This window comes from Terrapene carolina, unplaced genomic scaffold (assembly GCF_002925995.2).
Source record: "Terrapene carolina triunguis isolate 2854851 unplaced genomic scaffold, T_m_triunguis-2.0 Scaffold714, whole genome shotgun sequence".
NCBI lineage: Eukaryota > Metazoa > Chordata > Testudines > Emydidae > Terrapene > Terrapene triunguis.
In genome coordinates, this window is record NW_020665065.1 from 16,202,113 (window position 1) to 16,225,122 (window position 23,010).

General features: G+C 53.2%; 1 protein-coding gene across 1 annotated transcript in view; it reads right to left on the minus strand.

Moving 5' to 3' along the window:
* ARHGEF10L (Rho guanine nucleotide exchange factor 10 like) overlaps positions 1–23,010 on the minus strand; it is a 161,438-nt gene that overhangs the window by 12,454 nt on the left and 125,974 nt on the right. The window contains exon 26 of the mRNA XM_026659969.2: positions 1,026–1,200. Coding sequence (XP_026515754.1) covers positions 1,026–1,200 — 175 coding nt within the window. The remainder of the gene's footprint in view (positions 1–1,025; positions 1,201–23,010) is intronic.

Genomic DNA, 23,010 nt, shown 5'->3' on the forward strand with positions numbered 1-23,010 from the left:
GGGGGGGGGGGGCCACAGAAAATGCCCCTCCAAAAGCAGCCAAATTTTGATTCTTGTGCACGCCCCCGGACAGGATGGAGGAGAGTTTGGAATGGGAACCGACCATGAGGAGAAAGGGAAGTGGAGAGGAGGCGTAAAGCAGAAAGGGTCTAGAGTGCAACAAACTGGTGTGTGCACACCACTGCTCCCTAGTGGTTAGTATCAGAACTGCTCAACTGTGGGTCATAAGCCCCTACACGGCTAACAGGAGGATCAGGGTTCAGGCACAGCATAGCAACAACCGTGACGTTCCCGTGGGGCCATGGGTTCCTGGCAATAAACATGGGAGGGAAAGGAAAATCTGAAGCCGAGAGGAAAATCCAGCCAGCCCGCTCAGAACAGCGCCCCCTGCTGCTCGTAGGCAGGAAGTGCTCTCTCCAGAGAGAGACGATGGATGTCTTGGGAGTGGCATGAACACCGCGGAAGCTCTACTCCCCGATCAGGGCGGGGGAGAACACGTTCTTGGCACTAAATGGTCTCAGGGCTGATTTTCTTTGCTGGTTCGCGGGGAGGAAGAACAGGTCTTTCCCCAAAGATTGGCTTTGCAGACCTCAGCAAACTCACCTCCTCCCCACGGCATCGTCATGCCCACCTCGCGGCTATGACGAAGCCAGGCCTGACCCCTGCAGCTGGACCCCATGGGTGATAAAGCACCTCCCTCACCCCAGACACAAGGGGACCCCCAGCCTGCACACTGGGATGAAGAGGCTGGAGGGGGTCACCAAACCCACACCTCCCTGAGAAGAGCTGGCTCCTGGCCGCCTGGGCCCTGGCAGCAATTCTTACTGTCACAACACGTCGCCAAGACGACGTCCAGCCTCCCGAGGGTCAAGCTCTTTCCATGGAGATGCTCCCCCACTCCTCACGGCCTCTCTACCACCCCAAGCACGTAGGGAGCGGCCTTCCCCACATACCCACCAGCCCTGGGGCTGATCCTCAGTGGGCTGCCCCCTAACAAACAGCTCAGCCCTCCCCCGCTCCCCTACCTGGCAGGACGAAGGTGGTCCGCGTTGCTATGTTAATCTCCTGCAGATGCTCCAGGGTCTCGGTGTGAAAGAGGCGAATGGAGGACCCCGAGGAGAAGGCCATCCAGACGCCGCTGCCCGCCTTGATCATGTGCGTCACACTGGCTTCCTCGTCCGGGTGGGCCTCAAAGGTTTGCTGCGGGGAGAGGACGAAAGAGGAGGGTTCAGAGGGGGCGTCACCGCAGAGCACGTTATCACAGGGCAGGTGCTGAAGGGCCCGTAACGCAGGGTGCAAGGAGGGAGCTCCGGCACCAAAACCAGATGCGGCGTCTACCTCAATGGTCCCCTAGGGCAGCAGGGGCTCGGAGCAGCCATGGAAGTTGGGCGATCCCAGCTCCTGCCTCCTGGGGAGCACCACAAAAGTGTCACAGAGGCTGCTTTGCGCAGGCCCTATCCATGCCGAGTCTGGCCCGGCTGGCTCTAAAGACAGTAGGTGCCTGCACCCTGCACGGTGGGAACTCCTGGAGCCAGTAAGTGGGGTCTCTTTGCTGGGTGGACAGGACTGTCCACGCCCATTCATATTGCGCAGCTGCTTTCGCCAGTCCTGCCAGTTCTGCACGGTAGGACATCCCAGAATGCATTGCCCTAGGCGCTGCTGGTTCCACGCCGAGCGATCGATCCCCTACTGAGGCACTGGGGCAGGGGTAGGCAACCTATGGCACGCGCGCCAAAGGCGGCACACGAGCTGATTTTCAGTGGCACTCACACTGCCCGGGTCCTGGCCACCGGTCCGGGGGGGCTCTGCATTTTAATTTAATTTTAAATTAAGCTTCTTAAACATTTTAAAAACCTTATTTACTTTACATACAATAGTTTAGTTATATATTATAGACTTCTAGAAAGAGACCTTCTAAAAACATTAACATGTATTACCGGCACGCGAAACCTTAAATTAGAGTGAATAAATGAAGACTCGGCACACCACTTCTGAAAGGTTGCCGACCCCTGGAATACCTGGCCCCAATTTCCCACAATGCACTGGAGCAAACCTGGTTAGGCAGCATGGTCATGGAAACCAACATGGCTGCCGTAGCACAACACTGCACGCACCAACGGAACTGGGTGCAGTGCTGGCGTGGCCCACCGCAGTCACTGGGCTAGTAACTGGTTACAAAAATCACAGGCAAATGTTTGGATGTGAATGGAGCCCTGGGCTGGGACTCAGATACGCAGATTCTATTCCCGGCTCTGTCCCTGACCTGCTGGGTGACCTGGGGCAAGACACTTCACCTCCCCGTACCTCAGTTTTCCCATCTGTAAAATGGGGTTAATGATCCCACGCTCCTTTGCAAAGCACTTTGAGAGCTTCTGAAGGGAAGTGCTAAATAAGAGCTCGGGATTATTATTAATTGGAGGTGGGGCATGTCCCATATGCCTGCAAAGCAGAGGGACAACAATAGGGGATCCCCAAATTATGGATAGGATCAATCCCCCATGGGGTAGGGGAAGGAATGTCTAGTTGCTACAGGCATGAGAGCAGAGACCAGTCAGTATGACCAGGGGAAAGCAGGGCTAAGAGAGAAGTCCTCGGGTGCAGCAGAAGCACTTCAGAGCAGGGGAATGGTCTGGGCTGGTTTCTAGTTAGCCAGGACTTGATTTTAACAGCCCCCACCAATCACAGTGCATGCAGGCAGCACTGTTCCCTGCACTGCCCATAGGGCGCAGGAATTAACAGCCTCTGCTCCCATCTTCCTGCGACGCGATCCTAGCAGAACCGCCCTGTGAGTGCAAGCGAAACAGTGCTCCTTCCGCCAGCGCCCCCCATTCCACCCGGCTGCCGGCCACGCACAAAACCACGACCAAGCAGCCCAGCCTGGCCCGCTGCCCATCCTAGAGACGGCCCCTGCACCCGACTCCTGGATCCAAACACTCCTGCACTTGGAGGAGGGGAACTGAAAAGCAAACCTGGGGCTCAATTTTGCAAACCTGTGTAAACGGTGCGAACCAGAATCTCCCATTCGCACACCCTGAGCTTGTTGCAGATGCTCCAGAGGTGGAGGCGCTGCCTGCCTGGTTAACCAGGGAATCACATGGGCCTTTGGATGTTGCGATAGGAGCGGTTCAGAGCTCTTCCACCCCCTGCCCTGAATCCACGCCACGCGAGGCCCCATTACTTGCTAGGACTGCCTCCCACCCTGAGCAACCAGCATCCTGCTGAGGCCAGCGTCCCCAAGAACAACAGGCTAGAGACTTCCCTGTCCATTCCCAAGACTGAGGTCTCTCCCCGCCCTGGGAGCCGGCTAGTGAGCTGAGCGCTCGCCGTCTGCTGGCAGGAAAGACTGGCGCTCGGCCCTGCCCTGAGGCTCCCAGAGGGGGGAGGGATAGCTCAGTGGTTTGAGCATTGGCCTGCTAAACCCAGGGTTGTGAGCTCAATCCTTGAGGGGGCCATTTAGGGATCTGGGGCAAAAATCTGTCTGGGGATTGGTCCTGCTTTGAGCAGGGGGTTGGACTAGATACCTCCTGAGGTCCCTTCCAACCCTGAAATTCTATGATTCTATGACGCAGCTCCAACGCTTGCTAAGGGGAACTGGATAAGCGATGTGCCTGGGGGGTGGGTTTTTCACACCCCTACGTGACGTAAGAACAGCCATATTGGGTCAGACCAAAAGGTCCATCAAGCCAACCATTCTGTCCTCTGACCGTGGCCAGTGGCAGGTGCCCCAGAGGGAATGAACAGACCAGGAATAATCAAGTCATCCATCCCCTGTCACCGAATCCCAGCTTCTGGCAAACAGAGGCTAGGATCACCATCCCTGCCCATCCTGGCTAATAGCCATTGATGTAGTTGTATCAACCTAATTTCCTAGTGCAGGCCAGGCCTGCGGTCGTGTGGACAGCCCCTGAATGGACACGAGAATGGGACGGTCAGGAGATGGGGCCTAGATCCAAAAAATGGGGTTGAGCATTTTTACACCAGTGCAGTGACTGCACTAGGGCGAGAGGTTTGCACCGGTGTAACTACGCCGGTGCAAACACGCCCAGCGCAGGCAAGTTCTTCATTCTTCTTCCCTGCCTCTGCGCAGACTTTCTCCAAGCACAGGGAATAGCTTGTTAGCTTGGGCTTCCTCTAGTGACCGGCTCTGCAGCTGCAGAAATGGGCCATGGGGGTCACCTAGCGAGACCCTCATCTCTGACAGCCCACTTCCCGCTGCAATCATCTTCCGCACGGGCAGCTGGTCTGTCGAGCGGCATCGAAGCCGGCTGCAACCTCCCCAGTTACCACTAAGGGAGAGAGAGGGTGCCAGGAGGGAAACACCAGTAGCAAGACGGTGACGCTGCTTTAGCACCTACCATCTGACTCACCCGAGGTTCCATTCAACCGCCTGTAGGTACCCAAGTTGGTTCCACCCTGGGGCATTTCAAGCCGCGAAGGGAGCGGCTTTCTCAGCATCACCCCCGTGACCTGGATGGAAACTATGAGCAAAGATCGGCTCATATTCCCCCCTCCTCCCCACACCGGAGGCCTGAATAGCTTCGACCCAGCCCAGCTTGAGAGGCAACAGCACCAACAATCTCAGCCCAGACCCTGGCTGTCAGAATTCAGTTAAAATAAAGATTCAGTGCAGGAAATGGATTCACGTTACAATTCCAGAGAAACCAGTCTAGCTGGGACCCCTCTGGGCTCTTTTAAAAAGCTTCAGCAGAGCGACTGAACCTTACAGTGCTTTAAAAACCACTCTGCCCCCAGCTGCAGGTCTTCACAATTTATATTCGAGAAGAACATAACTTACTGACCATCATGGTTTAAGTTACTCGCCCTCACCCCCTCCCACGGCCTGGGTCCCCCCTAACCCGCTCATTCTTCTATTACAGTAGAGAAGGGAACGCCCTTGCTCGCAAGAGGATGCTGCCTCCCGGAGGACAGGGGCTGGCAGGCTGCAGGCGGGAGAAGACGAGGCGAATCGGAGTCACTTCCAAGAAGATAAATATTCCAGTGAACTAGAAACAGGGCCGAGCAGGGTCACGAGCGGGCTCTAAAGCAGCGCCCGGTGGAATTAGGAACAAGAGAGCGCTGCGGCGATGAGGACAGGCTACCAGAAACAAACTCAGGGAGACCGTTTAATAGGCTCCAGTGGGACCTGGAGCTAGAGAAAGGACAGATTTAAGAGCTCTCAAGCCCGGCATCCCGATGGTGCAGGCTGTCAGCTTGCTAGGAAGTTCACGGGTTACCCCGATTTTCTTGCTTGGCATGAGCTACGCTCTTTTTTTAAATGCGCCCATCACAGCAGTGGCTGCCCAGCAGGTGACGAGGTCACTGCCTCTATTTCTAAGCTCTCTGATTTAGAACCTGCACACTGGAGTTTTAGGATCCAGTGCCCCAAACCCGAGAGTCAGCCAGCAAGATTTTGCTTCTCCGAAGTCAGCAAAGATGCCTGCAGCACCTTCCTCCAGTGCTTCAGCTCTGCCCCATTTAGTATACCTACACTCGGAGCCGGGAGGGCGATGCCCAGCTCTCACTGAGCTAGTGTGCTAAAAATAGCATGTAGCCGCAGCTGCGCGAGCAACAGGAGAGGGTGAGTACACACCCATGAGACGCTAGCCAGGGGCAGCTGGCCAGTCCCGCAGCTCACGCTGCTGCAGCTACGTGAGCTTGCTCAGAGCCAGCATGGGTAAGCTCCTGGAAGCTGGGAATCGCCCGCCAGCTCCAAGCATAGACAAACCCCGCGTCCTTTCAGGGGGACTATCGGCAGGGACCACACTTCACCGGGGTGCTGCACAGACACAAGTGGCTCACCACCAACACCCCTTCGCAGGGAAGCCACTGCCCATTCAATCAACCTTCTGACAATTTCTCTGGTCAACCCCGAAGAGATTTGCCGTTCAGATTTCAGTGCTGTGCTGCTGTCTCGCTGTCTAAGGGTTTTATACTGCTGTTCATTACCCCAGCCTTTGAGTGCCTTCAGCATAAAATCCACAGCAACAGTGGATTTTATGTCCCTAGTGGATTTTACGGACTCTCAAAAACCTCCATTCCCACCTAGTGTAGATCACCCATGCCCATACCCTCCCCGTACTCTGCATACAGGCACTCCGCCTCCTTTAGTCTAACCTGGCAGGAGTGCAACCCAGGGAAGGGGTGGGAATGATTTTGTCTAGAACGAACACTGACTCATTTCCAGGCCTGGTGGCAATTGATTTACACCGGGTCTTCACGACAAACAGCTTAACTCCGAGGTTAGATTTACAGCATAGCTTGCAAGATTCTGCTCTGCCGGGAACTGTGGGTTTGTCTAGGCTGTGATATTCCCCCCAATCCCCCGGCACCAAGTCTCAGAGCCCAGGTCACCTGATTCCGGCTTGGGGCTAAAAATAGCAGTGTAGACGTTTGTGCTGGATCCTGGGTTCTGAGCCCCCGTGAGCCTGAATGTCTCCACTGCAATTTTATAGCCCAAGGCCCAAGAGCCCGAGACAGGTGACTGAGGCCAGCCTCGGCTGTGCCTCAGGTCTTCTACCGCAGTATAGACATTGGAGTCAGGACTCCTGGGTTCTGTTCTTGGCCCTGGGCAGAGTGAGGTCTAGAGATTAGAGCGAGGACTCTTCTATACTCTTCCCAGCTTTGGAAAGGAATTTGAGTTGTTTAAAAAGACAGCCTGGAGTCAGGCCTTCTGAGTTCCTCCAGGAAGTCAAAGTAGGTGCTCACAATGATTTAACAAAACTAAGCTATGAATCAGAAAGGGCAAAACAATCTCAAAAGCATGCATCTGAGCGACCATTCCAAATGGGAATATGGCAACATGCACTGCAGAACTTTTAGGGCCGTTAGCGCGCAGCAAGCTAATATGCTGTAGGTTTATACCACGGCTGGCCGTGCAGACAAACCCTTAGACACTTAGGCGCTTACAGCTCATTGACAGTCATTGGCACTTCCACGCCTAAGTACCCCAGCCACTTTTGAAAGGGAGAATGAGGTGCTTCTAAAACTTTTACTCCAAACCTCCCAATCAGTTGGGATAAAGGCTAAGCTGCAATTTTTGCCAAAACACTTCCCATACGCAGAGCTCACCCCCAATAACTGAAAACATCGGCGTTCCAACTCACCTAAAAAAAAACCCCAAAAAACCCAACACGGCCCCAGGCAGTGAAAATCAGGGCATGAAATAAACCTGAAGTTTAGTCGCTGCCTCTTTTTTGAGTTATGGGAGGTCAAAGGATGTTAGAACAATTTTCAAAAGCCACCTGCTTTCCAGTGTCAGAACTCAGCTGGCTCGTCCCCTCCATCTCAAACGTCTCAGAGAAGCCGTTTTGCTCACGTGTGGAGAACACAGGGATTTGTAATGTACAAAGGACCTTTGCTACCCCCCAAAATTGGGGTAATGGCTGGGGATGTAGGGAAGAGGGCAACTGTGCAAGTCAGGCTTAGAAGAGAAGCATCACGATTATTTGTGTTGCAGTTAGAGGCTCCAATCAGGGCCCAGTCACTGCACAGATATAACAAGAAAGATGGTCCTGGTCCCTCCCACCCACCCACCCCTGCTCACGATCTAAGATATGGGCTCCACCCAGGCCAGAAGGTTTCTAGGAGAAGGAGGATTCCATGTGGAAAATGTCACCTCTTTACCCTGGAGATGGCAAAGAGTAGGGTGAAAGATTACAAGGGACTAGCTCAGGAGTTTTGCAATCAGTGATGACTTCAGACGGCCCCCGCTCAGAAAGCAGATATGCGCCACCAGTAAGTCCAAAGTGCACCGGTTGATGAAGACAGGCACCACCATGTTAGGATGCATGAGTCTTCATTGAATTTCCCACACTGGCCGTTGGGATCTCCTGACTGCCACGCCTGACCGAGACAACGCAGCCTATAACCCAGAGCCATTAGCGGCTTGGTCCTGCTCCCTATGAAGCCAACAGCAAGACAGCCAATGCTCTAAATGAGATGCTGTCCCTTTCCCGCACATCAGAGGAGCTGGAATCCACCTCCCACCCACACCGCAAGTCAGGTGAGAGCATTTAGGTTCCACCTTCTGCCTGCCCTCAAGTAGCAGATATTTATTCTCCACCAATGGGGCCATCTGCATCCCAGATGGAATCTGGGGACCTTCCCCCTCTGCCGTGCCCTGTGAAGTCCCGTGTCAGAGCCTCTGACTGAGAAAAGCTAGACAGGTGCCCCTTAATGTAGCTTCTAGAATCATAGAATATCAGGGTTGGAAGGGACCTCAGGAGGTCATCTAGTCCAACCCCCTGCTCAAAGCAGGATCAATCCCCAGACAGATTTTTGCCCCAGATCCCTAAATGGCCCCCTCAAGGATTGAGCTCACAACCCTGGGTTTAGCAGGCCACTGCTCAAACCAAGGTGAATAGTTGTTCTTAAAATCCAGAGACAATGGATTGTCCCGGGAGCAACAAAGCTGTCCCAACGCAGCTAGCAGCCAGCCTGGTCCCCAGTGGGCGTTCATTCACATCAAAACCCACCACCACAGTTCCGCACCATTAGCAGTTGCTCAAAGAGAACAGGACCAGAACACGATGGAGGCTGCAGCAGATCAGGACTCCTCTCGCAGAGCTGGGGGGGGGGGGGGGTCCTGGGACTGGAGTAAAGGTGCTGCCCCTCTCTCCCAATCTATGCTGGCTCAGCTGAATAGGAGGATCTTGTAAAAGACATACCCGGTGTCAGACCCAGCCACTTCCACGAGCCCCCAAACTCCTGGTATGAGGAAGTAGGTTCCCCTGCCCTCCCCCCTCAGTCTAGACGTCAGGTTCAACCACTTCTGTATCACCATCTCCAGCCCTTAGGCTGGTCTTCTGAGTGGGAAGAGGTCCGTTTTCAGTGCTGACCTTTTGCTGCATTACAGCTTCACCTCAAAGGGACACAAACAAAGCTAGTTTGGAAAAAGGAGAAGTTACATGAAACCAGTAACTAGTGACGTATTGATCTTTGGAGATATGGGGGACGGGAGCGGCTCAGAGATGTTAATCAAGGACACGCTTGAGGCACATGCACAGAGAGACTGAATTGCTGCATGGCTCAGGCTGCCAATGCCACGACAAGAAGTCGATTGACTGAGGGGTCAAATCAGGAGTAATCTCATTGACTCCTGCACAGTACCAAAGTGCTTCCCACACTGAAATGCAGCCGGCTCTGGGGAGGAGCAACCAATCGGCACACACCGCACGGTGTACAAAAGGGTTCTGCATCCCTGAATTATGCTGAGTAGCACTTACTCACTCCTATTGAAGTCAGCCAGGTTGCTCGCCTGAGCAAGGGGCTTCTCAGTGCACTCAGGGTTACACAGCCTAGACCCCAAAAGCAGGAACAATGGGAAGGCATTTTCAACAAGCAAATACAAAGACGTAACAAGCAAATCCCTCACCCACACCCTCGCCACAGCCCAGGACATGTCACCAGCCAACCCAAAGACACCCTCCAAACTGCTGCTCACATCCACTCCTCTCTCAGAATCCAGAGGTGAAGAAGGGGAGTGTCTCTCTCACCCCCAGCCACCCTCCATCTCCATCAGGGATCTATTTAGCTCAAGTTTACAGGGAGTTGAATTCAGGTCTGGCAAATACTAACTTGCTATTCATTTAAATGAGAGCTTATTTTCCATCTTCTCACTGACTTATGGATACCCTTCTGTGCTCCCACCCGCCTCCAATGCTCCATCTACTAAATTAGCTGCCATGCTGGAAAGTCACTATTCCCCAAACAGACAGGCCTTGTGAATGCTGCCCACTGAATAAAGACCCATTGTAATGAAGGGAAGGCGCTTACCAAGCCCAGCCTGCAGACACGCGCTGGAGGATGCGGCTGTATTTCCCAGTTAAGTTACATCCTCTGTATACCCTGGGGGAAACTGAGTCAGGGAAGGCGGTCTAAGCATAGTGCTGGGAGTCAGCCCTCATGCATGGGTCCTCCTGCCCGCTCTGCTACTGACTCCCCATGGGACCTTGGGCAAGGCATTTTGCCATTTCGTGCCTCCGTTTCCCCACCTGTGGGAATGGGGCTAATACTTACCCGCTTTTGTAAATCTCTTTGAAAGGCCTGGCAGAGGAGTCCTACACAAAGGCCCAACCCGGTGCTCCCTCTGTGTGCCGCTGTTGGGACTCTCTTAGAAAACCCTCCAATCCTGATTTTAAAAGTTGCTAGTGATGGAGAGCGCACCACAAAACTCCAAATTGTCCCAATGGTTAATTACCCTCACTGTTCATAGAATATCAGGGTTGGAAGGGACCTCAGGAGGTCATCTAGTCCAACCCCCTGCTCAAAGCAGGACCAACCCCCAGACAGATTTTTGCCCCAGATCCCTAAATGGCCCCCTCAAGGATTGAACTCACAACCCTGGGTTTAGCAGGCCAATGCTCAAACCCCTGAGCTAAAAATGTACACCTTATTCCCACTCTGTTAGATCTTTCTCTGCTACATGGAAGAGCCCATTATCAGCTATTTGTTCCCCCGTGTAGTTACTTATACACTGATCAAATCACCCCTTAACCTTCTCTTTGTTAAACTAAATACATTGAGCTCCTTGAGTCTCTCACTCTAAGGCATGGTTTCAATCATTCTCGTGGCTCGTCTCTGAACCCTCTCCAATGTATCCACATCCTTCCTGAATTGTGGGCCTCAGAACTGGACAGAGGATACCAGCTCTGGTCGCACCAGTGCCAAATGCAGCAGTAAAATAACCTCTCTTCCTACTCAAGGTTCCCCCAGGATGTTTCTGCAGGATTCAATTCATTGCGTGTGTGTCTGTGTCTCCGTCTCTCTGGCTGTGAGAGAGAGAAAGAACTAGAACAATGAGGTCCCATTCCTGGACTGGGGCACTAGGCAATAGGAATTTTTAACAGAAAAGTCAGGACTGGGTAACTACCCTATGTCCAGATCTCATCATCCACTCTTGTTTCTGCCTCAGCTTATGCAGAGTCCCCGGCAGTTTAATCACTTCCATGGTGCTATTAGGCCCCTGAGGACAATGAACGGACAAAACAATGCACTAAAGCGCTGTTGCATCAAATCTGATGCACTCAAAGACATCCTGTAGAAGAGACTAATTATTGTTTCCTGGAGAGCTAAAAATAAAAGAGGCGGCTATTTGTTCATATCTGGGGCACAAAAAAGGAAAGAAAGAGCCGCAGGCCACAGGAAGTCCAGTCTGGAGTTTGGTACGGCTTTAAATTACCCTTTTAATGCCCCATCCGGTCTGACCCTCTGGGCATCCAGCAAATACATAAAATCTGCAAGTTTTAGAGATTTTTCAAAGCCATCTAGGGGATTTGGAAGCCCAGTGGGTGAAAATCTCAATCTTTTTAAGTACCCTCTGCTTCATTGGGGATGGGATGGTATGTAGGAACATGCCTATGACTTCTGACTAGGTGCATGAGCCCAAGCCGCAGAGTCTGGCATCCAGCTCTCAGTTTAAAGATGTCCGGATCCGGTATTTTGATTCAGGCCAAATGGAAATTTCTAACGCAAAGTCAGGTTCTTATCTCCTGACTGATTTACACCAACGTAACTAGCCCCCCTGGATTCCAGAGCAGTTGCTCTAATCCCTTTTCATCGTTAATGGATTTAGGGCAGGGCCGGCTCCAGGCACCAGCGAGCAAGCTCGTGCTTGGGGTGGCAGATTCTACGGGGCGGCATTCCGCCCAATCCTAGGGCGGCACGGCCGCTTTTTTTGTTTGTTCGCCAATCCGGCCGCCCTGTAGGGGGCGGCGGTGCGGAGGAGGGGAGCGCCTTGCTGGGAGCGGGCTGCGCACTCTGTCTGCCCAGCCGGTGCCAGGTCTGTAGCAAGCCCGGCAGGGCAGCCCGCGTCCTTCCCTCCCCGCTGACCGGAGCGGCGCGGAACCCTCCCGGCAGGCGGCGCGGTGGTCGGGGCCGCGTGGCGAGCGCCCCACTGAAGCTCTGGCCGCCCCCCTTCTCTCTCTCTCCCCCTGCTCCCTCTCCCTCCCCCCCGCTAGCCAGGGCACGTCTGCAGCGCAGGGAGTCCCCCTGCCCCCTGGCTCCGGCCGCCCCGCAGGGTTTTTTGCCGCTCCGGCCACGCTGCAGGGTTTTGTTGTTTTTTTTGCGCTGTGCCGTTCTGGCCGCCCCAATTTTTTTTTTTTGCTTGGGGTGGCAAAAAAGCCAGAGCCGGCCCGGATTTAGGGTCACAACGCCCCTGTGAGAAGGGCAGGGCTATTATTCCCCATTTTGCAGATGGGGGAACTAAGGCGCAGAGAGGTTAAGTGACTTGCACAAGGTCTGCACAGAGAAGTGTGTGGCAGAGCAGGGATGGAACACCAGGGTCTTCCAAGTCCCAGGCTAGTGTCCTAATCCCTGGACGACCTTTCCTGTGCTCATCCTTACCTCCACCAGCATGCGTTAGTAGTGTGATTAAAAGCAGCCGAACAGCTGATTTATAATCCCCCTCCCCAAGTTTAACAATAAAACCCGTTCCCTGGCCAAGAGCCTATGCACCGCATCCCAGCTCAGAGCAAAATTTTATGGTGGGAGTTATAAAATCCTGAATATTATATTGGAAATGCTGCCACAAGCTTACCTACAGCAGCACAGTATTTATGGACCTAGAAATGTCTATATAAAATAGAGGCCCTATAAATCTACACCACAGCAGGCAAGGCAGGAAAAGTCATTAGTATTGATGAGACATCAGTCGTGCCAGGAAACTTCCAACCTGCCATTGATACGAAGACGCCTTCTTGGGAACCTGGGGCCCAATCCAACCACCTTTAAGTCAATGGGAGTTTTTTTCCTGTTGAGTTTAACGGGAGCCCGGATTGAGTTTGGTATTTTGAGACAAAAGCGGGGTTATGGAATGGGACTCAGAACCAGATTCCAGTTCCCAGCTCTGTCCCGTTTAGAGCTGGCTGGGAATTTTTCGATGGATATTTTCCACCCCAACAAATATTGATTTGCTGAAACTGAAGCGGTTCATGAAACAGGGTCGGGTTCAAGGAATTTCCTGACTCAAAAAAAAAAAAAATTTTTTTCCCCCCTCAAAACGGCACATTTGGACATTTTCAAAATGGAAACAAAAAATGTGTGGTTTTCCGGTTAGTGACTTTTCATTTGGAAATTTAAGCTAACGAGACTGGGGAAAAAAGTCTAAAGAGGGGGAAAAAAAGGTTGAAATTAAAACAAAATGTTTCAAATTGACCACAAAACTTGGGGGTTTGGTTTGCAAATATCTGAGATTTGGGCTTTTCGACCCAAATTGAGAAAGGAAAAGATTTCAGACTCAATAATATTTGCAGGGGGAAAAAAACACATCCCACCCGGCTCTAACACGTCCTTACTGAGCGACATTGGGTATGTCACTTCTGAAAATGTCACCTTCAGTGACTTAGGAGCCTAAGAGCCTAAGTCACTTGACAATGGAAGGGCTTTTCAAAAGGTTACCCTTCGTTTTGCGGGGTGTCACTTCCCCACCTGTATAACGGAGAGAATACTTCCTTTCTCTGTCTTGCCTCCTTCAACAGTCAGGGACTCTCTCTTGTAACGTGTACATGTAGCACCCGGATTTTAGGGTTTCATCTGGCCACCTGCAGGTGTCAGGAAGAGATCCCCCCAACGTATTCTCGGAAGTTTTTTTAAAATCTCCTTCCTCTGCAGCATCAGGGATGGCCGTGGCTGGAGATAGGACATTGGGAGGATGGGCCAGGACTCTGAGGTGGCATCGAGTGTGCTGTGCGAGTCTTGTTTGCTTTGGTCTGATTTCTGTTGTTGGGTTTTGTGAGAGGTCTGGGTGGTGGTGATGGCCTGTGATATACACGAGGTCAGACTCGATGATCTAGTGGTCCCTTCTGGCCTTGGACTCTATGACTATGAACAAGGGTCAGATCTCAGCTGGGACCTCTAGGTCGTGTTATAATACAGACCGTATTACCTGGGAATGACAGCAGCAGCGCTAGAACTTCCAGCTGAGGCACTATCCATACTCCAACGAGCATTTACAGCCCACGGCCCATGGGATAACTGAGGGTAGAAACATTAAGGCCGGTGGCTGGATCAGATCAGAGAGTTCCCCAACGTGACTTTATGGACTTCAACTCAATCTTTGTCTTAACTTTTTTTTTTTTTAATTTAGGTTTTTAAATTTGACATTTTGCATGAAAAGAAACCAGCTCTTATTAGAATAATGAACTACTACGGATTTTCCCCTCATTCGTTCCATTCAATTTGTTTCTTCTTCTGTCCAATTATGGGAATCAACGTAGCATCTCCTCTCGTCTCCCCTGCGAGAGAACCTGCTGCATTTTCTAATGCCTCCATCGCCTGGAACATGTGTTCTTATTAAACCTAGATTTAAATATCCCCTCCAGCCTCTCCCTAGAGGTCCAAGGCGGTTGAAGTGGGATTGTTTCCTCATATGCTTCTTTCCATAAGACACCCGCATTGAGGTTTTCACTAGAAATTCTAAAAACAAGGAGCAGGTAGATGATCATTCCAACTCCAGCCATATGGAAGTGAATGAACACTCCAAGGTGCACCATGGTCTCCAAAGGAGATGTTGGTTGAGGGTGGCTACTGCATATATATTTATGCAGGAAAATTAACCCCTTGGGTGTGATTATTAATAAACGGGGTTCCAGCTGCACCTAGAGGCTCCAGTAGAGATCAGCGCCTGATTAGGCTGGTGCTGTACAGGTACACAGTAAAAGACAGTCTGTGCCCAGCAGAGCTTGCAATCTGGATAGACCAGGCAGATGAAGGATGGGTTATCACAGAGGAGCAGCTGAGCCACGGCGAGATTAAGTAACACGCCCAAAGTCACGCAGAAAGGGAAATTAGAGCTATGCTCCCCAGGGCCTTAACCCCAAGCCTATCCTCCCTCAAGGCCTCCCCAGATGTACCGTCCACAGGATGAACTCTGGGATGGCCAAAAGTTTGGAAAAGAGAAGACTGAGAGGGGACATGATAGCAGTTTTCAGGTATCTAAAAGGGTGTCATAAGGAGGAGGGAGAAAACTTGTTCACTTTAGCCTCTAAGGATAGAACAAGCAGCAATAGGCTTAAACTGCAGCAAGGGAGGTTTAGGTTGGACATTAGGAAAAAGTTCCTAACTGTCAGGGTGGTTAAACACTGGAATAAATTGCCTAGGGAGGTTGTGGAATCTCCATCTCTGGAGATATTTAAGAGTAGGTTAGATAAATATCTATCAGGGATGGTCTAGACAGTATTTGGTCCTGCCATGGGGGCAGGAGACTGGACTTGATGACCTCTTGAGGTCCCTTCCAGTCCTAGAATCTATGAAAAAAGAACCATTCTCTGGCAGGCAAAATCCACTTCACTCACAGATGGTGGTTTGAGGACGCTGGCTATCGATGCAGGCTGGCATGATGTGAACGGCAATTGCCAGGAAGTCCTTTGTTCTTACTTACCACCCTGAAACTGCCCTCCCCAGAACCCCAGACTGGCACTGACCCCACTTTCCTGAGCTCACTAAGAGAGGGCGCTCTTTTTTATTCTTCCTTTCTGACGGTTTCTTCAAAGACACATTCGCACCTTTCTAAAGGACAGAGTTCACGATTGCCTGAGGCAGGATTCAGCTGGACCTAATCAAGGTTCCAGAAGCAAAAAAAAAATCCCAACAGTACTTGGCTCATTTCTCTTTCCATCCAGCCAAGGATCTCAACAGGCTTTGTAAACGTTCATGATTCAATTAATCAGAAACAGAGGCATTGCAGATCAGTTCAGTGACGGACCCAAGGAACTCTGCGGCGGAGACAGAAATAGAACCCAGGTTTAAATCTGAGGCATGTACTGTCGTCACGAGATTGGCTTCCCTTTCCCCCAGATGACCGAGGGAAAAACCAAAGCTGTCACAGTCTGTTGTTCCGGTGCCTGGACTGGCTTTTCAAGTCACGTTGACGAGCGCTTATCCTTGTAACGCGTGAATTGCTAGCGAAGAGAGGCCCGCAGCTTCAACTAAAACCAACAGGAGCAATGGGTCCTCAGCATCTCTTGGACATCAGGAGCCTAGATACCATGGTGATGGGTGGGTTATGGCTAAAGGAGGAAGTATGTTTGCATGATTAATGCATTAACCTGGGACTCAGAAGATCCAGGCTCAATTCTCTGCTCCACCCCTGCCTTCTTGGGTAACTTTGGGCAAGTCACTCGCTTTGCTGCAATTCCTCCATCTGTAAAAGGAGGGTGACAATGCTTCCTCTCCCCCACTCCTTGTCTATTTAGATGGCAAGATCTTCGGGGCAAGGCCTGTCTCTTATTAATGCGTTTGTACAGCGCCTAGAGTGACAGGGGCCTGATCTCAGCTGGAGCCAGGTGGACTACAACACAAAGTAACAAACGAGTGGTGGTTGCATTCCTGAGGGAGAGCTGCCTACCCAACGTGACAGTGCAAACCAGGCATGGATTGAGCAAGATTATTGCTGGAGCATAAGTTGGGAGCTGGAAAGAGACTCGTTAGGTTACCTCCATCTTGCTCTCAACCAGCGTGGGATTTACTTGCCCTGTGGTTTATCATCCGGCACTTTGTCCCATTCATGAAAATACAAGAGCCGATTACACAGCGCTCCGTCAAATTCTATTTATACCATAACCAGAGGGGGGTTTGCAGAGATGCCATTATACTTCTGGTGGCTCATGTTAGTCATAAGAGAAGTAATAATGTGGTTAAGTGACTGTTCAACTGCTACGGGGAAGAGGAAGCTGTCAATATGCAGTGCTAACACAATGCTGCACGTCCCCAAACTGCAGTAGGAGCGTTAATTAACACAACGCCGCCCCGGGAGGAAGGTGGGTCGGTGTCATCCACGTTCAGAGATGGGGAAATTAAGAGATAAGTGACCTGAGTTCAAGGGGTGCTGGGTCCCCAGCTTCAGTGGGAGCTTTAGACACCCAGTACCTCAAAGTCAGCCAAGTCATTGATGACCTAAGGCCATCCAACAAGCCCATGGCAGGCTCCTGTAGATGACAGTGCTCATCTAAGACCGGGAAGGGGATACAGACCAGTCTGCAACCCCAAATCTTTTTCAGAGTTGCTGCTTCCCAGAAGAACATCCCCCATCCTGTACGTATGGCCGACGTTCTTTGTTCCCAGAAGTATATACCAACATTTAGCCATACTAACACGTATCGCTTCCTGGCGCCCAGCTTATCAAACAAGCCAGATCAGTGACCTGCCTCCTTCATTATTTATCACTCCCACGTGTGTGTCGTCTGCAAACTTTATCAGCGATGATTTTGTGTTTTCTTCCAGGTCATTGATAAAAAATGTTCAATAGCATAGGGCCAAGAACTGATCCCTGCAGGGTCCCACGAGAAACATACCCATTCAATGATGCTTTCCCCTTTACAATTTCATTTTAAGGCCCAACTAGTTAGTCACGGAATGCCTGGCAAGCCATTTGGCCAATTTCAGTTTCCAACTGTCCCCCTTAGTTTGTTATTTTCATTAAGAACGAACTGAGAGTGGAGAGAAGGACTTAGTGGAGGAAAGCGACACCCCGATATCCTGCACCCCGGAGGCCCGAATGTTGGAGCTCTGCCCTTTTGGCAGCTTTGCAGTCTTCCTAAAACTTGGTTAATTTCCCAGCCCGCATGCCGATTTGCATAGCATTACCCAGCATGCCCCACACGGAGACTTTTCCCCCCCCCTTTTGCAAAAGGTCCCAACCGGCTCATGTCATAAATAAGATAGGAGAGAGAAAACTAATACAGCCCCGCGATGCATTATTCATCCCCGGCCCCATTGTTATGACAGATTTACAGCAGCTAATACATGCAAACTAAGTTTGGGCACTAAATGTGAAATTTAAGGGCGGGAGAAAAAAGACTATTCAACACTCCCTCCTTAGGCCAAGCAACAAGGAGATCTTTTGCCTTGGCTCCCATCTCATCCTGGGTAGTGAGAGGCATTGCTAGCTCTGGTCTCAAAGGCCAGCTAGCCAGCAGCACTAGGCACCACTACACAATAATTGCCAGAGCTGTAGGAAGGTAATTCAAGCAGGACAGCGAAAGGCAGGTTAGCTTCAGCCCTATCACCGCATCGCCAGTCAAACGCGGCGTGGTCTTAAAATCTGGCTTGCATGCATGGAACGTGCCCCCTGGATTAGCCCGTAAGACCATGACTCCCCACCCAAGACACTTCTGCTGCCATGCCTACAAGAAAGCCAGATAACGAAGGCTACGTTGGCCGGGTGCATGTGTGAATCTCTCTGTTATACGGACACACCCATGCAGAGCCTCGGCTGGTGTCATTTGCCACAACTTCAGTGACCTCCCTGGCATAGCAGCTGCTTACGCCGCCCTCCCTCGCTAGTTGTCTTGTATTTGGGACCATCACGCATCGTTAGCTTAAGTCGCTGAGAACTCACCGCTACCCTCATCCTTCCTCGTGTGATTTGTCAGTCTTCTGTCGCATCTTGTCTTTGTATCTGATGAAATCTTCCGGGCAGGGACCCTGCTGTCACTTACACGCGTAATGGAGCCCTGATCCTCTCTCAGGGTTTTATACTGCCCGTCGCCACAGTATCCGAGCCCCTACTGCATAGCCCAGCACAAATGGTAACACATAGTAACCTCCTCGCTGGCCCCCCGATGCTCTCCTGCCACACGCCAGGGCTATACAGAAAACCGCCACTAGAAATCATCTTCCTCCCTCAGGGTTAGGGCCACGTCACCCTCCTCAAGCCGTTCACTGGTCTCCCACTCGCTGCATTAAGCCTAGGTCACAGTCTGCTCCTCGCACTGCCTCATCTCCACGGCCTTGACAAGGCTCGGTAGCTCCGGCCCGTTTCCCTTCTCCGTACAGAAGGGGTGTTTGGAGATTTCCGCTCTGATGAAGAGCCCCAGCGGGGGCTAGTGGGAGACCTGCCAGAGATCATTTGGGGATCCAGACCCGCTCACCTCCTGCACCCTACTGAGGTGCCCAGGCAGAGCTGTGGGGCAGGGGGCACTGCCGGGCTGGATCGAGGCTGTGTGCCCGGCCTGGCAGTGGGCACTGCCGGCCAGAACTGCCATGCATTGCCGGAGCGGCGTGCAGAAAAGCTTGCCTATGTGTAGGGACGCAGTCCCCCTTCGGCGTAAACGCCAACTCCTTCCGGCGTCGGTCCAGGGGAGATAGAAAGGAGAAGCCATGGCTGGAAGAGGGAACTGTGCGACCCTGAATCCACCAGGCCTTGGGGCTGGTCAGGCACGTGAAGGGAAAGAGGCAGAATCAGACGTGATGGGGGGGGAAGGGGCGCAACGTGGGGAAGGGAAGTTCTTTGCGACACACACAAACACGCCTGACAGCAAAGAGCATCTCCGGCGAACAGCGCTGATGACTGTCCCCGGCCTTCAACCCCGGCTGCTGCACACTGTGAAGCGCCGCAATTACAGGTAATAAGCGCCCCCGGGGTCGCCCTCTGTCTTCCTTGAGAAAAGCGTCCCACTCCCACCCCCGCCCGGGGAGGGGTAACGGCTGGCGAGACGGAGCATGTGTGATGTTTGCGGGGACTGTCATTAGCTGTAGCCCGCGGAACGAAGCCCATTTCCTGTTCAGTCGCTTGCTATTAAATATGGATCGCGTTCACCTCGGTCCCGTACAGAATGGAAATGGGCCGGCGGGGGCGAAAGGCCGGTTCCCCCCGTCCCGCGCACGCCTCCCCTCAATGTTTCCATTTCAACTGGGCTGTCGACGTGCGCGTCTTCGTCTCTGCTCCCCCGCCCCCACCCGACTGCAGCTCACCGACACCCCTCCCCCCCCGTGTGGGGATCTCTGGCCCCGTGTAAAACGCAGGCTAAAGGCAGTATTGATCCCTTTTCAAAGCCGCTAGCACACTGCTGGTCTTAAATCACAAGAGCGAAAAGGCCAGGGGCTGCGGCTTGCCCTGCCGGGGTGTTATACAGTGGCCGAGGCGCGGCTGGCAGCTCAGACCGTAGCCACCGTGAGGTGCGGCGCTGGGACACGACGACTCGGCCCTAGGGGCCGGATCCTCAGCTGGGGGTGTGGGCCATTGACGCCAGTCGAGTGACACTGATCGACACCAGCTGGAGACCCGGGACTAGATTCTTTTCTTCCAGCCAGGGCTGCCAACATGGAAAACGGAGGAAGCAGGGTCTGGTGGATAAGACCCGAGCTGAATTTCAGGACAGTCCTGCCTGTAGCTGCATCACCTCAGACAAATCACTTGGCCTCTCTGCCTTAGGCTACGTCTACACGACCACTTTTGTGGGTAAAACAGGGGGGGGGGGGGGGGGGGGGGGGGTGAATAAGCCACCCCTGGAGTGACGTCAGTGACACCGACCTAAGCGCTGGTGTAGACGGCGCTACGCTGGTGGGAGGCACTCCAACCATTCCCACGGGGGCTGATTAAGTAAACGGGTGAGCTCTCTGCCATCGGTGTAGAGCGGCTACACTAGGGAACTCATGGCAGTGCAGCCACATCATACAGCCACACCGCTGGAAGGTCTCTAGTGTCCCCCGCTGTACAATTGCAATACCCCCCCTCTCCTCAGCATTGCGGGGGTTAAAGTGCTTTTCTCCTCAGAAACGGGACACTTTGGGCTCCTAGCTTATCTCCAAGGCCCCACGCTCCAGTTTACAAGTTTAAACAGAGACAGGAGCGGGGATAGAGGGCGGGGTTCTACGTGTGGCCCCTACAAACCTCACCTGAGCGGATGTGACCGATTCCACCCAACGGCCCCGCTGTCATTGGACAGGAGGCAGCCGAGGGTGCGTGCGATCTGGCGGTCAGCGGCTCAGAACCCAGGCGCGGCAGGTCCGGCGCCCGAGTTAAAGCGGGCAGCACAACGCTCTCTACGGGAGGAAAGGTCTTACAGCCGCTGGAGAGACGCACGCGCCGCGGGGAGTCTGCGCTCCAACGCAGAGGCGGGAAAAAAATTAAAAGCACCGTAATGATGCCGCCCAGCCCATCGTCAGCTGGAAGCTTGTGCCATCGCCCCATTGACTAACGAGCTGCAGCCACATAGCTCATCGGGCAGGAGGAATCCGGCTGAGGGCAGCCTGGCTCCCACTGCAGATGGCCTGACCCATCACCGTGGCTGCCCTGCTCTGGGAACAAACGCACGTCCCCCAGTGCGGACTCCACCTCACCCCGAACAGCCCCTCGCTGGTGGAGCGTTGCCGGCAGCTCCCACTGAGAGCACAGGCCAGGCGAGGGACTGAACCGGCAGCCTGTCAAATCCAAGCTGTGGCTGCCCGCACCAGGCCCAGCGGGAAGCCTCCGGAGCGGCCTGAAATACCTCTTTGTCCCCCACGCTTGGGGCCCATCAAATATCAGGGCCTGTGCCCCGGCTTGGCTCAGAGTGGAGCCCAATGACACCTCGCCAGGGGGCACTCGGGGTGCTGCCAGCTATACCAGCTTTCGCACCTGAGACTCGAGTCTGCAGCATGGCTACGGGGTCCCCTGCAGTTGGCCTGGCAGTACCAGCCATGGGAGGCTGGGGTGTGGGGGGTCATGAGCTCTGGGGGGCAGGCAGGGCACACGCCCTGGCGCTTACTGGGCATTGTAAAGCACTGGGGAGTCTTACGGGGCTGCCGCATTTGTATTTAACCGTTTCAGAGCCAGAAAGAGCAACAGACTGTGAAAGTCTATTTTAAAGCCTCCGCTTCTCCTATACACCAACTCCCCACTCAGGGGGACCTCTGAATCCCACCCCATGCCAGCCCTTCCAGCAAGCCCCACTGCATCCTGAACTCAGCACCGAGCTCAGGACTGCAGTCTGCAGTCCCTTGAGCCTGGTATTTAGTACCTTCAGACTGACCTGGACTAGTGTCACCTTCACGTGGGCTTTTATAATCCCCTCTGCTAGGGCTTCCCAAGCACCTGGCCTTTGTTAAACCCACACTCCATCCAAACCGGCCTCTGCTGGAGCTGAAGGAGATCTCCTTCAATCACTTGTAGTAGTAGATCCCTTATCCTCTCTGTGGTCCAAGTTACTACAGTTATCTGTAGTATGGAAATGCCCAGAGACCAGCCATGAATAGGACCCCCTTTTGTCTGGCATTGTACAAACCCAGGGGGCAACCCACACTCACTGCCAGTGGGTTAGATGCCACCCCTGCCTTTGGGTTTGCCAAGCCAAGCTTCTGACCGTCTCTGGCCACTACGACCTGTGGAATCACTAGAACACAAGCGTGCCAGGCCCATTCAGCCAGACAAGTCGGGGCCAGCCGATCTGTCCAGCAAATGGTTAACTTGTCCCCGCTGGGGCGCTGGCGGGCAGGGGAGGCTCGTTAATGAACAGTGCTCCCCGGCGCTCTAATAGACGCGAAGCGAGCATGCTCCCCCCGCACGCCAAGGGACATTTTCAATCAAATCGCAGCCCATTAGGCATGAGGCAGCAGAGAGGCCGGGGCACACGCATCCTGGGAGCAGCCCATCTCCATCTCCATCTCCATAATAGCATGGGAGCGCGCCGAGGAAGGCCGTGGCGGGCCGCAGCGCAGAGAGCGCTCAACCGAGAAATGCACCATCGTTAGAGGACTGCTATTAGACAGTGAGGGAGCGGGCCTGGGATGGAAATGCCCAGAGAACGCCTCCAGCCGCAGCAGTTTGGGCACGGCGACAGCAGCACGCAGTGGCCAGGCAGGGCACTGTCCACAAATCCTGCATTAGTTTTTCCACAGATGAGGCAAGCCGGGGCTGGCTGAGCCAGTCACAGGAAGGGTTCTCTGCCGTCTTTCAGGGGGCTGGCTCGCCCTTCAGGCATAGGAGAAGGACTGCCCCCGTCTCCTGGAGCCCAGCCAGTCACTGCAGACACACTGAGGGCCCGTCTACACTTGAAACACTACAGGGGCATCAGTGGGGACACTGCCTAACGCCGGTGGGAGGGCTTCTCCCATTGCGGGAGTTAATCCCCCACCCCGAGAGGCGGTAGCCAGGTTGACGGAAGAATTCTTCCATCCACCCAGCACTGTCTAAGCAGGGACGCATGTCAGCTTACGTACGTCACTCAGGGGTGTGGCTTTTTCACACCCCTGAGCGAGGCAGCTGGGTTGATGGCCAGCCCCGGGGGTCTGTCTACGCTCCAGTTGGAGGTGTGC